Source organism: Hylaeus anthracinus, unplaced genomic scaffold (assembly GCF_026225885.1).
Source record: "Hylaeus anthracinus isolate JK02 unplaced genomic scaffold, UHH_iyHylAnth1.0_haploid 3, whole genome shotgun sequence".
Lineage (NCBI taxonomy): Eukaryota > Metazoa > Arthropoda > Insecta > Hymenoptera > Colletidae > Hylaeus > Hylaeus anthracinus.
Window position 1 is genome coordinate 2,248,525 of NW_026535284.1, and position 17,845 is coordinate 2,266,369.

The 17,845-nt window shown below is 36.0% G+C and overlaps 3 protein-coding genes across 6 annotated transcripts in view; 2 read left to right on the forward strand and 1 right to left on the reverse strand.

Moving 5' to 3' along the window:
- The first annotated feature begins 2,703 nt into the window (after positions 1-2,703).
- On the forward strand, positions 2,704-7,884 carry LOC128894220 (autophagy-related protein 9A). 4 transcript variants are annotated; one of them, XM_054155819.1, is made up of 8 exons: positions 2,704-2,997; positions 3,611-3,719; positions 3,942-4,261; positions 4,351-4,817; positions 4,892-5,076; positions 5,174-6,121; positions 6,190-6,561; positions 6,649-7,884. In XM_054155819.1, the coding sequence occupies exons 2-8, from the start codon at positions 3,666-3,668 to the stop codon at positions 6,832-6,834; spliced, it is 2,532 nt and encodes an 843-aa protein (XP_054011794.1). In that variant the 5' UTR covers positions 2,704-2,997; positions 3,611-3,665; the 3' UTR covers positions 6,835-7,884. The 4 variants fall into 4 exon arrangements, with proteins under 4 accessions (XP_054011794.1, XP_054011795.1, XP_054011796.1 ...); XM_054155820.1 differs by having other exon boundaries at positions 2,704-2,896; XM_054155821.1 differs by lacking the exon at positions 3,611-3,719.
- Positions 7,885-8,024: 140 nt separating this feature from the next.
- LOC128894298 (uncharacterized) lies at positions 8,025-12,981 on the forward strand. The gene is made up of 3 exons (XM_054155962.1): positions 8,025-8,180; positions 11,908-12,039; positions 12,580-12,981. Exons 1-3 carry the CDS (start codon positions 8,025-8,027, stop codon positions 12,781-12,783), a joined length of 492 nt encoding a protein of 163 aa, XP_054011937.1. The 3' UTR covers positions 12,784-12,981.
- Positions 12,982-13,390: 409 nt separating this feature from the next.
- The window catches only part of LOC128894243 (sodium-independent sulfate anion transporter-like), a 31,757-nt gene continuing 27,302 nt past the window's right edge, over positions 13,391-17,845 (reverse strand). Inside the window, exons 9-11 of the mRNA XM_054155883.1 lie at positions 15,535-15,680; positions 14,803-14,964; positions 13,391-13,777 (exon numbers count right to left, since the gene is read on the reverse strand). Coding sequence (XP_054011858.1) covers positions 13,667-13,777; positions 14,803-14,964; positions 15,535-15,680 — 419 coding nt within the window. The 3' untranslated portion in view covers positions 13,391-13,666. The remainder of the gene's footprint in view (positions 13,778-14,802; positions 14,965-15,534; positions 15,681-17,845) is intronic.

The window sequence follows — 17,845 nt, forward strand, 5'->3', positions numbered from 1 at the left end:
TTTGAAGTTATGGATTAATGTCGTAGTATAACAATAACTGTAACTATATTCGTAATTTAAGGTTTGAACTCGAGGTTGATATCAATTACGAGGAACATCACTCAATTGAAAAATATTAGACACTTATATTTATATCGGCTGATATTCATGTTTAAAGAGAGAAACCTACTCCCTGAAGTTTCGAACGAAATAATTACTTAATTAAATTTGTCAAAATTGTTTCAAAAGCTATCATATCCTTGAAAATTACAAAGTGCAAAAGTAATGTAAATATAACGGTAATTTGATTAAATTTGATTCTTCCTTTTATTATTTAAATTACCTTATATCTTAATTAAAAACCAAATGTAAATCTAAACAGAGCTTGAAAAATGTATTTATGTAATTAGTAAAGTGAAAAAAGAAATGGTTAAAAATAAGTAACAATCGAGGAACTGTTCTTTAAAGTAAATGTCAAATAAAACACTTAATGTAATTGTTTCGTGGATTTATTTAATGTAAGATTTTAACAAAACTTCATTTGATTGTTTTTTGATTAAATATGAATCATATGAGCCTATCGGACCAATTCTCTGTCTTTTCTTTCAATCGCACTACATTAGAAAAAGCTGTTATGACTCCTTCAACAGTTGATATCTTTTGAAGAAATATTGAAGGTAGGGTTAAATTACTTTCTTTTCATTTTTTTAAGTAGCCATTCCGACCACTCAGTCTCAGAGGACCATTGTACTCGGGCCCGATACGGACAGGAGGTAAATTACTTCTTCACATTATAATTTACATTTTTTAATGTGCAATTACCAGTGATTCTCAGCTTTTTTATTAGAACATAAAAATTTGGCACTCGTCTCACAGTATTACACTCTCAAAATAAGTATTGTTTCTTTGTACGGTATACATGAAAACTATTTTCACTAATGACACAGGAGGCAAATTTCAATATTTCCGTGAATATTTTGTTTGTGTTCGTCGAATATTCGCGAAACCGTCTGGAGTTGCTGGTTCGTCTTGGCAAAAATTTCAACAAGAGCAAAGGGTTAAAATTTGAAACTAAACGTAAAGAAGTTACACGGTAACAGTCAGCGTTGTTGCCACAATCATTTCTCGAGTATTGTGAATGTAATATAATATGTGTAGATATATGTCTACATATTGATTTATTATGGACGTGTGTGAAACCAGTAAGATCGTACTTTTACGAAAATTTCCAATTATATTTTTTAACGTAACTATCTGGAAACAACTACTTTAAAACAGTTGAGAGCTTCTGGTAACAAAATTAAAATATAATCCGGAGTGCAAAGTATTGGATGATGTTATTTTTTACAATTAGCCAAGCGTACTGGAGAATCTGATATGTTTCTTCAGGTTTCTTTAGACACTCGCTTTGTTATCTCTGCCCCTATACTTCATCTAAAGATATTCTTGGGGTAGGGGTGCAGAGATGGATTTGCGATGGTCGTAGGGTGCGATCATGTAGTTGGTGACGTCAGAGTTTTACCACGTTTTCACGCGATCGCAGCGTATTGTGAATTTTTGAAAATTGTTCTTTCAGGGGCTACAGTAAATTTTGAGACAATGGGTATTTTAAGAATACCCATACAGAATCGCCACGGTCATGCGGGTACCATCGAGTCATTGGTGGTTTATGACCGCAGTGACCGGCCCGAGCGTTACGAGCCGTAACATACAGTGGTGTGCAAAAGTTTCCGGACCAATAGATTTTTCATTTGATATTCCGAAAGTGACATCTAAAATAACTTTAACTAACATTGGGTGTAAGGGTATGATTAAGTTTTCCGTCACATAGAATATCTAAATTTCAAAAAGATTGGAAAAATATGCATTCTCAGACGAGTCAAAGTTTAATTTACGCGGAAATGATGGCAAACAACATGTGTAACATTCAATTGGAAAACGAAATAATGTAAAATATCAAATACCAACAGTAAATTATGATGCAAGGAACTTAATGATTTGGAGAATGTTTTTCGCTCAAGGAGTGGTCGCCTTGTAGAAACTAAACAAATTGTGAACTGTGTAAAGTATCGAGATATTTCATACAAAAATCTATTACAATATTCAAAAACGTATTCGTAATAAAAACATTCAAAAAAAGGAAAACGGAATTTGAATACACAAGTCCACCAATTTTTTAAACATGTAGTTACGATATGATATCTTTCTTTTTTTCTTTATTTATCGTACCCTTATACCTAATATCAATTAAAGTTACTTTAGATATCAATTTAGGATTATAAAGTGACAAATCTATCTGTCCGGAACTCTGTCCTAACTTTTGCACACCACTGTATATTTAGATGGACATCTACACTAGAAATAAGTATATAAATGTATATATGTATATAGATACATATTCATTTTTTATTTAAAGTTTTGTCAACGTAACTTTAGCTGAGCTTGAGGGTGAACTTTTCTCTGATTTCTCGCGATATTTTAATAACTTCTACTAGTGAGACATCGCCTCCCGTGAGATGAAATATATTTTATATCTTGTATGTGATCACCACAGTGCGGTAAAACATTTTTTACTCCACACTTCAGTTGCGATTGAATAAATAATCGATAAAGGTTATAGAGAAAACGTTGTTACCAATTGGTCAAGAAGTAACGGTGCAGATAATAGTACCAACAATCAACGCACGGTTCGTGACAATCGGAACGAGGTGAACTACAAATAGCAGCAAAATTTAGTGAAGATGGTGAGACACGGACACCTAGTCGAACGCTTCTAACGGTTTAATGTCTAAATTAATAGTGAATAATAATCATTCATACAGCGGTCAATATGTGAATGAGGATTCATGAGTTTGCTGCTAGTAGGAATAAGTGTGCGTCAATTTGGAGAGCTGGACGATAGTCGCGAAAAACGAAGGTACGGCAGGATGGTTTGTTTATGGAGATCAGCTGTGTTACCAAACATTCGTATCGCTTTCGCTGCTGCGTCTACGACGCTTCTATTTTCGGCGAATAAAGGTCAGCCTATAGCAAAGACAAAGCGATGCTCGACGCTCGACGCACGAACGATACGTCGTAAGCTGGACATTGTTGACATATTCAATGAACTTCGATTAAATTTCGAAAAAAATACATCAAAAATGAAACGCATCGTCTTATCGCCGAGTCGACTGAATTTTTGTCACTTGTTGATCGACTTCTTGATTTTTGACACTTTTCGTCCAGCTATTATAATTATTATTCGTACGTCGTGTTTCGTACTCCTCGAAATTATCGATGTAATATTGTGAGTAATACTAAATCGCGTACAATATATCAGTGATTCATACGGCAATTTTGTATGCATGTTTTGAACGCGTCACAATGAATATCGGTTCGAAAAGTACGTTTCAAAATTTTAGTTGCGCATATCCATGGAGAAAACAAGCAGAATAACCCGTTGTTGGATTTGTAATCAATTTGGAAATATCTCAATTTAATCTTCAGATAAGAGCAATGTTAAAAGTATTGTTTGTGGTGCAAGAAAAGGGGTAGACAAAGAAGGGTTTGCGACAGTCTTGTTTTTTCTGTCTTGGATAGAGACAATGAAATAGTCAGTTGATATATGCAATTATGGTGGCTCACATTTTAGATGCTTGCGGAGCAACCATCGAACGGTAGTTAATTAATCTTAATGACATGAAAGAATGAAACGAGAAACTGTCATTACTTGTGTAGAGCCAAACCGACGAGCAAAGACGGTAAGGCATCGTAGTGTCCTGCCCCTTACATTACATTTTATACATATTTTTGTACCATACCATCCACATTTTCAAATTTGTCATTTATTCAATGGCAAACATTTGTTTCAATTGGATACCTTATAAATTTTGTGTTCTGCCTGCATAATTTATGTAAAACGTATGTCTCATTCTGTTGTTTAAAAATCATGAAGCAGAGTAGTAATTAGACTGTATTTATAGATGACAACGGTTTTGGATGGCAGCTATCAACGTATGGAGCCATATGAAGGGGAGGAGGGAGATGGAGAAGATGACGATGAGCACGAAGAAACACCTCAGGAGTCTGGTGTTATGATCCATGTAGTACCAGAGGGGAATAAAGCCAGATGGAATCACATAGAAGATTTGGATTCTTTTTTTACAAGAATGTACCATTATCACCAAAAGCATGGATTCGCCTGTATGATGTTGCAAGAAATGCTTGAACTAGGACAGTTCATTTTTGTAGTTACATTTTCGACTTTTCTCTTTCATTGCATCGATTATTCCGTACTATTTAAGTAAGGTTTTATCAATAATATGTTACAAGTAACACTAAGAACGAACCTCTTATGAATGCTTATAGAAATGTAATTTGTTTATTTTTCAGGGATAAAGTAACTAACAGCACCTCGCACAAAACGTCGATAAACGACGCCATATTGTCAACCAGCGAGTGTACATCGTCTATGAGTCTGGTCACATGGATTTGTATTTTAGTAGCTGCAATTTTTTGGATTTTACGTTTAGTAAAAGTTTTATACCATTTCACGCAGTTTTGGGATATAAAGCAGTTTTTTAATACAGCTCTCAAAATCGATGATTGCGATTTGGATAACCTGACCTGGCATGAAGTTCAAAAGCGAGTCAGAGAAGTGCAGAAAGAACAAGAAATGTGTATTCACAAAAGAGAGCTTACTGAATTAGATATATACCATAGAATATTAAGGTTTAAAAATTACATGGTGGCTATGATAAATAAATCCTTGCTACCTGTGCGACTCAAAGTCCCTATTATAGGAGAAGTTATTTTCATGACAAGAGGATTAAAGTACAATATGGAATTGCTTCTATTTTGTAAGTTTTTACACATTCAGATATACATTAATTAAAACGATATTCTCTCTTCATTGTCAGCTATTTTTGCATAGGGGGGCCGTGGTCTCCGTTTGAAAACAATTGGCACCTTAAAGGAGATTACAAAAAACTGAACAAAAGGCAGGAACTTGCAAAAACGCTATCCAAACATATCTTGTGTGTAGGGATAGCGAATTTTCTACTTTGTCCATTGATTCTACTGTGGCAGATACTCTATTCTTTTTTCAATTACGGAGAGGTGAGTAGTTCAACACTTTTCTGACAGATGTTTCACTTCATATTACTCATCGTAACAGTGATAATCATATTGAAAACAATTTCTGTCGCAATCATAGATCATCAAACGAGAGCCAGGAACTTTGGGTTCGAGAATGTGGTCTTTGTACGGTCGATTGTATCTTCGTCACTTCAATGAACTTGATCACGAATTGAACGCGCGGCTCAATCGTGCATACCGTCCAGCTTCAAAGTACATGAGTATATTTACATCTCCAATTATGACTGTTATCGCAAAGAACGTTGCTTTCGTGGCTGGAAGTATATTAGCAGTTTTATTAATATTAACCGTATACGATGAAGACGTTCTAACGGTGGAACATGTACTGACTACCATGACCATACTAGGTGCGATGGTAGCAGGAGCGAGGGTATTTATACCCGATGAAAATTTAGTTTGGTGTCCAGAGACTCTTCTCACCGCTGTCCTAGCGCATACACATTACAGACCGGATAGCTGGCGGGGCCATGCTCACACTCAAACCACAAGAGCGCAGGTGGCACAGCTGTTTCAGTATCGTGCAGTTCATCTTTTAGAAGAATTAATTTCTCCCCTACTTACACCGTTCATTTTGTGCTTCCACATGAGGCATCGAGCCATAGATATCGTCGACTTTTATCGAAACTTTACGATCGAAGTCACAGGTGTGGGTGATGTTTGTAGCTTTGCGCAAATGGACGTACGAAAGCATGGAAATCCAATGTGGCAAACGGTGACACAAAGCCCCATCGAAGACTCCAGTGCGGGATATGACAATCGGTATGGCTTGGAGCCAGAGAAACTTCAAATTCCAAAGTCGAATCAGTACACGCAGGCGGAAGACGGAAAAACGGAATTATCCCTTATACATTTTACTTTAACGAATCCTGAATGGAAACCGCCAAGTCACGCCGAAAATTTTGTAACAGCCTTAAGGGTCAGAGCTAAGAAAGAAGTACACTGTGTACACGGCGAGATCAATCCTCTCCTGTCAAGTTTAAATAGTTTGTCTGGTCTGGGACCTAGCGTAAGTATCATGTCGGTCGAGGAGTTTCGATGAGATGTATAAAATTTAATTTTTTTCTTTCGTTTCAGTATAATGACATAGTTTCGAACATTATTCGAAGTACAATGGTGAATCAAGTAAGTATACCGAGTGCGAGCAACGTATTCGTGAACCAACCTGGTACTTCAGCCGCTTCGGTAGTGGTAGACGAATCGTTGAGTATGAAATCGGACATGTTATCGCACGCGATTCGACGCGGCTTGAGCAAAGCAGAGGGTCCAATACACAATGAAAAGGGATTTCTTTATGGATTGCAACAAGGAATATCCAATCAATCTTTAGGCGCGTCCGTCTTTGGATCGGGCCACGAATTGTCTGCAGAGTTGACTGTACCTTTGGAATTGACTGCTGCCGATATGTCTTTATCTACATTGTACCTGCATGAACTTCATCACAGACAAGTACGGTTAACATTACACTTTTCAACAAACTATTTCTAATACCGTTATCAAAGCGACTTTGAAATGTTCAATTTTTCCAAATTCCAGATTAAAAGGAGGGGCATTCAAGAAATGGGAACGAGAAGTATATGGCAAAGAAGTCCTGTACAAGAACTTGCTACGCTTCCAGAAGTTAGGCAAGAGAGGGCACCCTTGCTGTTACATCAAGATTCCTCTATAAGAAATAGTAAAGAATCGACATACGACTTGAACACTCATTGGGATAGTATCTGAATAATTCGTGCAGTGATATCATCACCTTTAAGAGAATAAAATGTTTTTATCCGCTTTACAATGGCGACGACCTCGTGATTTATTTTATTATCAAGGGTATAGCTTCAACGTTTAAGAATCTGTGTTATCGATGTAAATACAGTATCGAAATGTTGCGTGACTAAACTGGCGTAGTAAGGTCAACAATTTCGAAAAATGCCTACTCTAATGTCGAAGGCCTAAATACGAGTATATTTTATGCGTAGGACGTCTACGATTACGAGTAAAAATTTCTCAGAATATTCATTTCGGAATGACATTAGCAGTAGCAATGTGGAAAATACTTATTGTAAAAAATTGAAACTAATCCTTCCTGCCTGAAATTTACAACACAAAGTTGCCTTCCTTCGAAACGTTTATTTCTGCGTTGCAAAAGGCAAACGAATTGTGTAAATTGTTTAGGGCACAAACGAAAAAAGGGATATTCTTGCGTTTAATTGCAAAATATGAATCTGTATGTGGTAATCTTACCTCTAGTTTCCAATACCACGATTCTCTAGTCATATGAAATTAATCGCGCGCCATAGCATAAACGACTATTTATTTGTTGAATGTAGTTGCTCGATAAACACGGTGGATGAACGTTAACGGCTAAGGCACGCGAGAAATCGCCTGTATATACGCGTATTTCCATAATCTTAACACTGACACGGTGCAGCTAACAACCTCGAGAGAAAATTTTATTCTTGACAAACTTGCGGGTTGTACCGAGGAATAAGTTAAGGACAATTTAGCTCGTGTTAATTCTTTGTTATGGGCAACTTTCATTGCGCAATAACTCGTATTATTGCCGGCTTTTCATCGGCATTAAGCGACTACGATTCATACTTTAATGACCTTTAAACAAAGTAACGCGTAACAAAAATAAATAAGAACCTAGTTTTTGCTAGGAAAATCTTATTATCTCTATGAATCTATAAAAGAACTATTATTATTAATGATAATAATAATAATTATTATTATTTAAGGGTTATCTGTAATTTATCATTATGACAAATAAATACGTTTCATAATAAATTTGTTACATTTTTTGTTTCGTATGTACAAAAAGCAGGACAAGGACAGAAAAGTTTTAGGTACGATTCTGTGCACGATTAACAAACGAGCATCTAAACATATGACTAGGAAACAAATGGGTGCATTTGTAAAATATGAACACTCACCAAGGCTGCAGAAATTCGTCGGCAGACTCGATGTCGGGGGATGCAACGAAGTATAATCTGCGTTGCAATCGAAATATTAGCGAGAAGATGACGAAGAAGGATTTCGTATACGACATTCGTCCTCCGATTCAATCTTCTAGGAAGGTAAGCTGTAGTTGCGTTCATTGTCATTGGTCACTTTTCTCCTGACTCAATTATGTACACAATTTGCACAAAACACTTCTTCTCGCTTGTTTTAATCACGACTTAGTGTGAACACTATTGATGGAATTCGTACATGAGAATAGAATATCGGAAGAACATTTGAAACGAAGGTGACGCTACTGGTACAACAGATCGACATGCGTCATGGCGTCGTTTTTGCCCGGCGAAATTGTTTCACGGATCTCGTTTAACGATTAAACCCGCAATGTTATGAAAAACGTTTTATTGTTATTTTAGTTTTACAATCACATTAACATTTGGTAACTTCCACCAACAGTAGTTCCCTTCTCACAAACAGTAGTCACGACTTGAATGACCTATTCGTACTAAAAATGTGCGGTAGGCGCGAAACCTATGATTAGTCGAACAAGATTTATGACTGACATTCGACCAATTGTGAGCCAAAGCTCACTAATGCATAGAAACTAATATACAAATATAGTGAATTCATTTAGTAATTTTTACTTGTGTATATTGTGTATATTAAGTGGACTTAAATTCGCTCAACTCTTTGCCATGATTTTCCATATAATGATCTCGCACTATATTTTGCGTGGTTTACGTATCACTTTGCGTAAAATGTAGAGGATCTATAGAGGTATTATAGATAGAATAGGAGAACTAGACCTTCGGTCATACCATAGTTAAAAAGAGAAAGAAAACCACGATACCGTGTCTCCCCTGTTTTATCTATAATATTAATATTCATAGAAATTTCTATGAAAAGATCACGAAAAAATATAAAATAATCAGTATTTCAGACCTGAACACTTTCAAAATGGCATTTTAAAATATCAAAAAGGATATTTTAATTAGCATTTGAAATTTGCATTTGAAAAGTAACGAATTATCTACATTATTTAAAATTACTTATATTATTTACGTGTATGTAATTTTTGTAAGTAATTTTTGTATGTAAAATTATTATATATAAATAGTAACTTTTGTGACTCCTACTAAATCGATATATATTCGAGGTACTTTATGCTTATGTACATATACATATAATATACCCATAGAGATATTCTCTGTGATTGTACCACTATGTAGCCTGTGGTTGGTCTCGATCAAAATTTCAGGTTAAAATTTGACAGGAAATCGATGATTAATTACATGGTACTACAAAATTAACTGCAAGTGTATTTCGGTCCATTCACCGCTAGATGGCTATAGGTCATCGTAGGCTATAGTATAATTGCCCATTTTCAATTCAGTCCTTGATTATCAATTCAAAGATTAATCTACTGTTTATTATGTAAACATACACCATTGTGTCATAAGAATTAATTTCGGATATATCTAACCTATTGTGATTATTGCTTTGCGATATTTAAAATGTAGAACATTCTATTGGGCCCAGTATTAAACTATTATTAATTAAATATGTATTATACAATACTGATGGATATACAAGAATTTTACTATATCTGAAATCAACATATGATGTTATCTATGCACAATTAAAATCTGAATTTTAAGAGGAAACACATTAGGAAGGCAAATACTAAATGTTCTTCGTAACTTTTTCCAGAGACAAAAATTTTATTAATTTTTGTTTAATTGAGAATATTAAGAATATTAACATTGAGAAATGAATTGATCGAAATTACCAAATACCAAATACTTTAACACATACCTAAGATATACTCAAAGTTAAAAATATTACATAAATTCTTCTCTGTAAAAAAGAATCCAAGAGAAACACTTAAAGGAGTATCCTGAATTAGGGGGTCTAAAACAGCGGATATTCGGGAATTTTTTTAAAATAGAAAAAAATAATTAATTCTATCGAACTTTTTATCCTATTTTCATACATATTTGAGTAGTTTGTACAAATTTTTTCAACAAGAAATATTCAAATTGAGTCGACTGTGACGCATATTTGTAGAGCACCTCACAATTAATACCTCCTATCGGCGGGAAAGACGCAGGTCGTAATTTTGGTTTGACACAAAAAGACCAAAAGAAATTTCCATTTTCACACATTATTCTTCTATGTGAACTAAGAAAATTCGTACAAAACAATTTTTAAACAACTTTTTTATCAAGTTAAATTGATTTTTTTCACCCAAACAACTCGTTCTTTTTTTCAAACTTGCAGTAATTTCACATTTCACAATTTTTGCGGGTTTTTCTTAGTTCATATAGAAGAAAAATGTATGAAAATGAAAATTACTTTTGGTTTTTTTGTGTCAAACCAAAATTACGACCTGCATCTTTGCCGCCGATAGGAGGTTTTAATTGTGAGGTGCTCTACAAATATGCGTCACAGTCGACTCAATTTGAATATTTCTTGTTGAAAAAATTTGTACAAACTACTCAAATATGTATGAAAATAGGATAAAAAGTTTGATAGAATTAATTATTTTTTTCCATCCTAAAAAAATTCACGAAAAACCGCTTTTTTTAGACCTCCTAATTCAGGATACGCCCTTAATACTTGGACTAAACGATCCTAAATGAACAATATCTTTCAGTTTGTACGCAGCGTACAAATGTATCATCTGTTAACGATATTTTACCATTTGTATACAAACATGTACATAGTCTGCGCACGAAAAGAATTTGACTGGCGACACGTCCAGATTTCGTTATTCTTTTAGCATTGCGGACCCGAGCGTTGTTGTTTTACCTAATGTATCCTAGACAGACTGTATAATGAGATCAAATGGCCCCCCAGTCAGCAATTTTACCAGTGGCAAAACCTACGACCATCACCGGTCTCATTCTTTTCGCGCGACCACTGTGGTATGTTGCGTTGTTGTCTGCTGTGCTTCAACATAACTTTCAGCAGTATAAGATGTACATCTCATACATCTCACGTATATATATATATATCAATGTAGGTCATTATTTACATTCTCGTTTATAACTCATTAGATACAGCATATGTATAAACAATCACAACGAAGTAATACTATGGAATTAAACTAGCCCTTATTTTTATCTTTTACGTTATAGAATAAATGCAATTCATTTTGAACATTAAGGGTTTGAAGAGAATGTTACCAAACGCTTTTTAATATGTTTTTCAATATACTTTTCATCAATGTATCCCTTTTGAACTAATTATGTTAAACTCGTTGCAACATTTTCCACGATTCCTTTCATTTTAGTCGCGTTTTTCTTGGAAGTTTTTTTAACTATATTAAATTAATTTCTGACGCTATTACTTACACATATCTTAACAAATTAAATACATATTTTTAATACAAAATTCACATACTTTTAAAGATAAGCTACTTGTTTTATAGGCTACTTATATATCCGCCTGTTCTTTTTCATATATATATATTAGCGAATATAAAATACCATGGCTTCATGTATTTTTAAATGCTTAATGGCTTCGTGTAGTTAAATTTTTGAAAAATATTCAAAACGAATTTTTTGATTTTTCCTGATGTTTCTTGTATGTGTCTTGTTGGATTTCGCTCTTTTTACTCTGGCTCCTCCTGATGTGTACAAAAGCAAATGAATTGGATAACGAGATCCAATTCTTGGATTGTCACTTCTCTCGTAAAATGTCTCGATGCCATCAAGACACTCTACGAGGTCGTTACTGTACGTGTTCTCTCGTGCGTCTTCGAAACGTGGATGTTTTTCATCTGATAATGAGAATCGGTGTTTTGACGCAAATACGTGGAGTAAATAAACAACGTACTTCTAGTTGGAAGAAGGTAAATTGCCAATCGTGTTACCACTACAGCTGCGACGCAAACAAACGGCGGACTCGAAAGTACCGCAGTATACGGTGATCTCGGAAAAGAGCGACGTCGGCGGTAGCGGTGACGCCACGAATGTAAGCAATTTTATTGTAGTTATTTATAGACATGTTATTCTATGATACGATGAAGAGATGACACGTGATGTAAGTTAATATATGTATTTCTGATTCTCAATCAATAAGTATTTTCCGCGATACTCGACGGATCTAAGAGATGATGAAAGAAACTAAGTACCACTTATTTTTAAGATGAAAATTTGTACTTCCATGTGATTTTCAACACTGAATTTAATGGTACAATATTTCTACGTCAAACTTACTAATATTCAACTTAATAAATGCAAGTTTTGAGCCTGGGGATTTTTAAAATTAATTTACGTTTATCACTCACTTTGAACCATTTTTCATAAACACCTTATACATTTTTCGGGGAAAGGAAGACCTTTCCTTCCGTTGGTTTTCGTAAGACAACATTACTTGCCAATGTTCACAATTTACTTACCTATAGTACCACATTCCTCATTTATACCTGTGCCTGTTATTTCTTTCTCTCTACAATATAGCCACGCAGTTTTTTCCAAGTCCAGACTAAACTGATAAGCGTTTGAACGTCAGATTTCAGAGCAACGACCATTGGGATTCGAGTGCAATTTCTGTCGCGAGCAAATTGCCACTTTACTGTCGCTGTCGACACACGTCAAGTTTCATCGTCGAAGATATTGCAAGTACTGTTACTGGATAATAATGGAGAACGAAACTATGAACGACCACATCGTGAGCGTCCACCGAATCGACCCAGGTATCTCAACGATCATCTAATACGTGTGTCGGCTTCTTCTTCTAAGATTGCAGTGCCATCGAAGCTCTAACTCACCTTTTAGTTATCCAAAGATAAAACTGCACGATAAACAAAGTTGTTTTGTACTTAGATTTTAATAAGATTCATAAAGGAAATGCTTGTACAAATAAATGTATGTAAAACGACATCAAATATATTAAGTACTCTTTATGGTATCATATTTTTTTGCTTAATCTCTTGGGGGGCGAGTCATTTGATTACAAATTAACAAAATTCATGGTAATATTTACCTACAACACCTATCAATCTTGTGACGATGTTATTGTAATATGTCATTGGAAAATTTAATTGTAAATATTTATTTACGCTTCTAATGACTATTTCCACGCGATGATATAAAGAAGAATTTAAAAATTAAACATGTGTGTCGGTATCCCTCAAGAGGATAATAATCTGCTATAACACGCCTTTATTATTCTTCTGAAAGTTCACGAGTGGACCGCAGTTTGAAAAACACTATTCTGAAAGAATACCTGTATATTGTCATAGTTTAAATCCGATTCTTTGCAAATCCCTGTACGAAGATAGAATGAATAAGGAGAGGTAAAGGAAGCCGACATCATCTTCGATAGGTGAAAGCAGTTTTATTCCTATTTTTGTACATGAAACATCGCGTGAAAAATCGATTCGAACAATATTATGTACTCGAGCAACTCGAACGACTAGAATCACGTGAAAGCAATAAGTTGCTCCGTAGTGATCACTGCTGTATCGGAATGGTATTGAGTCTCGGCAAAGGAAAGGGCCGAATCGAATTGGATCCACGCCACCTCCGTACGCATTGCAGACACGTGCAACGCGATTTTCTTGCCTCACTATGTGTTTCCTTCCTTTTGGTTAGGTTCACAGGTCTGGAGCGACGGTCTTCAAGACAGCCTCGACGTTGCTTGAACAGTTCACGCAGGCAATCGTTTGTCCCCGAAGCCGCAGATCATTGGACAATAGTTTCAGGTTCTGCGAAATAACAATCGTTTCGCCATAGAAAACTCGTTGATAAGTTGATCAACGTGGTTGAATTCTGAAGTCAACCCTGTTCAATAAAAATGTAGTGTTGGAAAAGAAAGAGATTAAAACATCAATCGAAATAAAAGTTAATATGCAACTAAAATGACACTATTTTATAATCGGGCCTATAAAAGCTGCAAATTTTTCCACGGAGATTTAAAAAAATTTTATATGTCATAGTTTACCGTGATAAATAATTAACGTGATGGTTTACTGAGTGACGAACAAAAATTAAGATTTACTATGCTTATCATATTGGATAGGAAATAAGTAGTTTAAACTAGACAATATTGAGCTATGAACGTCTTCTACAGAATTAATATAGATATAATGGCGAGATACAATGTACGAACAGCAAAAGCAATGATAGAGCAAACTGCAATGAAATTAGTAAGTGTAATTTCCTCTGAAATCAATAAATATGACAGACACAGGTATTATCGTATACAAATGATAGATGCTAAATAGAATCAACCTTTAGCAATTAATCTAGGATGGTTAGATAAGAATTTTACTGATCTAGATATGACGATACAGGTGAGCCCCGTTTATCGCGACCCCGGCGAATGCGGATTCGTTATATCACGATCTTTTTTTTCGTATGATCGCATCATACACACGTACTTATATAACATAAAGTTACGAGCGTATTTGAGACAAAAGAACAATGTACGTCGGTGTCTGGTATTGTTGAAGCAGCATATCATTTGGGTATATCTTTCAGTGCAGTCTAGATTCCTTTTTGCAACACGGAACAAAACGAATGAATTATGAATCATGGTATATGTATATGACATTCTTTTCAATATTAATAATATTTACTTTATTAATAAAGTGTTTTTTCGAAGTTTAAAATGATTCTTTTTAATCCCCTGTTGATCGCGAAATTTCGTTTATCGCGACGATGTCGAGAACACATCCTTCACGATGAACGGGAGTTATCTGTACTGATAAAACTATAAGTATGTACTTACCTTTGCTACCGTAACGTCAATCCTCTTCAGGTTCTTGCAGTCGAGGACAACATTGTAGGGATTCTCTTCGGATAGCTTCATAATTTTGGCGCGGAAGGTTTCTGCTGCTGGAAATGTGATAGTCTCTTCGGGTGTAACACGTATCAGGGTTTCATCTTCTCCCTGTACAGAGAATAACACTTTACTGCTGTTCATCAAAACATAGGAACACCTCGAACATTTATGTATGAACAAAAATTAAAATCATTAAATTTATGAGAGTTGTAATAAAACTGTAATTTATTAAGTAATAACTACAACAAAACGTAATTTTAATTACGAACATTTTAAATCTGTTTTCCAATGTAAGTCTTAAATGTCAAAAATCTAATAACTTGATTAAAAAACATTATTTTGGCACATTTTTTATGATACCATGCATACCATAATACAAATAATTTATCAGAAATGAATGGCGATGTTTTTTGACTTTTCTTCATGAGCATATTGCAAGCATACTAATTTAAAATTTCATTTGAATAATATATAATAAAAAAACACTTCAATTTTTATTTGTTAATTGTAGAATACTTCACTTTCATTCTACAGTTAAAATTCTAATTTTTGCTCAACATGCAACAGGTAAGAAGTTATCATTTTATACCTATATTATTTGGTATTATTATCTAAATACAGTATTTGCCATCTTTTATTGGAAGTAGCAAAATAAAGTGGAGACTTTGTTTAGTTTACCTGTTCAGTTGCAGTCTCGACGGAGGGTCGTGCAGAGAAGATCAGTAATAACAGTAGATTCAAACCTATACCGATAATGATTCCCCATTCCAATTTTAGAAACACGCAAAACAGTAGGGTGATCACCATCAGGAAAAAATCAACCTCTAGAAAAGAAAGTATGTATGTTACCGTAAACCTATTTAGAAAAAGTCTATAACTTGGAAGGGAACATTCTATATTTGTATACATAATATTAATCTGAACTAATGTTATGATTGGAAAATATTTAGGGAGCCCGGTCTCGAAGGGTGACAACACCGTTTGATTACAACAGAGCAGAAACTCCCCTGAATATAATTTTACGTAAAATCATCGGCGTCATTTTCATAATTTCAGCATGATTAATCTAATTTTGTAATTGGCTCAAAACCATTATTATCGTGAAGCGTAAAATTGATTGACACTGTCAAGTGTTCTAGTGTTCTTAACCACAATATATGACAATATATATCTTAACCATTATATATGTACGTGAATTTTGTGTTGCATTGTGCATTCATTATTTAAAAAACTTAAAAATTGATTTTATTAACTGATTATGTTTTATTAATTGATTTTGTTCACTTGTGCATACTATTATGAGGTACATCAAAAGTCTATTTCTCCAAATTGAGCATTGCATATAAACAACCAACACAGATAATAGATTTCAGTAGATAAACAGTGGAATTAGACATCCTATGAATAGGCTGCTGGTAAATAAAGTTTCGCGAAGGTCTACAACAGAATCATACCAGTCCAAAGATCGCGATAAAGTATCTTTGACTTATGTTGGTTTACTCATTTTTATAGTCGAAGACGCATTATCAGTGCACTGTTTCTTTTACTATAATATTTTTTATGAAATATATATTTGTTTGTACAACGACTGTATAATGTTTTGTGACGTGGCAGATTGCCGCGTCACGAAGTAGGTGAACTCTCCGTGGGGAACGAGACCGACCAAGATCGCGAGCGCCACCAGGGTAACCCAGGGTTATGACTAATTTGCGTATCTGAAGGGCAATAGCGTTGGGCTAACGACGGCAACACCGACGGCTTAGAGGCTACCGATCCCGTCCAACCCGGCGCCGGCCAGACAGGGGCTGGAGGATCTTGGTAACAGCCCCTGGACTCCGCTACGACCTTCAGGAGGCAGGAGCCCGTTTAGGATAGCGAAGTCAGCCGAGTTCTCGAGTGCACCGAGACCCGGCCCGCTCCAGAGACTTCGAGGGATGCCAGCACCGACACGCCACCAAAGTCGCCGAGGGACGAGACTGGACGACCGCCGATGACGAGCGCGCCGATAACGCAATTTGAATTTGGCCGCCATAGAGTGCCGCGTGCCGCCGACCATTGAGGTGAGGCTGGGGGAAATGCGTGAGCCAACGCGTGCGACGTGCTCGCGTATCTCGTCCTATTTCGTCAGCGACGCACGTGCGGAACGGTACGGTAAGCGCTTCCTCCTTTACCTCACGCTCATGGGTAGGATATCGTAAATTGGTCGGGTTACCTGGTGGCTGTCGAGCACCCTGTCGGGCAAAATAGCATTGTTAGCGGGAAATCGCCTTTTCGTAGGATATCGAACAAAATAACGAACATCTAGTCGCGAATCCATTGTAACGCGCACGTGTTTAGATCGCTGCTGGTTAACGTTCTCGTCGAAGAGGTCGAGTCCACCGCGACCGCGTCAAGACTGTCCGAACATCGTTTCCAAAGTTGCTTTTGTGCGAATCGCGACGGAATTTGGGCTAACGTGAACGAAATCAGCACGTGTTATCGAAACGTAGTTCTCGTGTCGGTTACCGGTCGTCCCGGTGACCTTAGACGCTACGACAGCTCGGCAGTGTACACCGTATTTTGTAACATTTTTCGCGTACAATATATTCTATATTATTTTGAACGAGTGCTGTGTTAATCCGCCCCATCTTGCCGTGAAGACGGCTTTCTCAGACTTCCTTTCCTCGCCGACGATCCACGCCCCTCTCCGCGATCCGGATCGCTAGCCGTGGTAATTTTCGCGACGTTCGGCTTCTCACGCCGGTATCTCCTGATACCTGGCGCTCGGGTTTTCCCGTAAAGGCATGAGAAGTCGGAAAACCCTCATTTTGCACGCTTCCCTACGCGGATCGCGGACCGTGTCGGGAAATCACGTTGCAATTTATACAAAGTATCAGTAATCATTAATTGGTCGCATGTCTCGTGAAAATGATAGACTTTACTATGGGTTAGAGCTCATTATAGTATGATTTCACTTGGAATCGATTAATAAAAGTAATCATGATAATCA

Coding starts and splice junctions, on each gene's coding strand:
- LOC128894220 (XM_054155819.1), top strand. CDS start 3,666: ATGAAACGAGAAACTGTCATTACTTGTGTAGAGCCAAACCGACGAGCA. Junction 4,818..4,891: donor TATGGAATTGCTTCTATTTT/GTAAGTTTTTAC, acceptor ATTTTTGCATAG/GGGGGCCGTGGTCTCCGTTT. Junction 6,122..6,189: donor TGTCTGGTCTGGGACCTAGC/GTAAGTATCATG, acceptor CTTTCGTTTCAG/TATAATGACATAGTTTCGAA.
- LOC128894298 (XM_054155962.1), top strand. CDS start 8,025: ATGAACACTCACCAAGGCTGCAGAAATTCGTCGGCAGACTCGATGTCG. Junction 8,181..11,907: donor CGATTCAATCTTCTAGGAAG/GTAAGCTGTAGT, acceptor ACGTACTTCTAG/TTGGAAGAAGGTAAATTGCC. Junction 12,040..12,579: donor GTAGCGGTGACGCCACGAAT/GTAAGCAATTTT, acceptor TTTGAACGTCAG/ATTTCAGAGCAACGACCATT.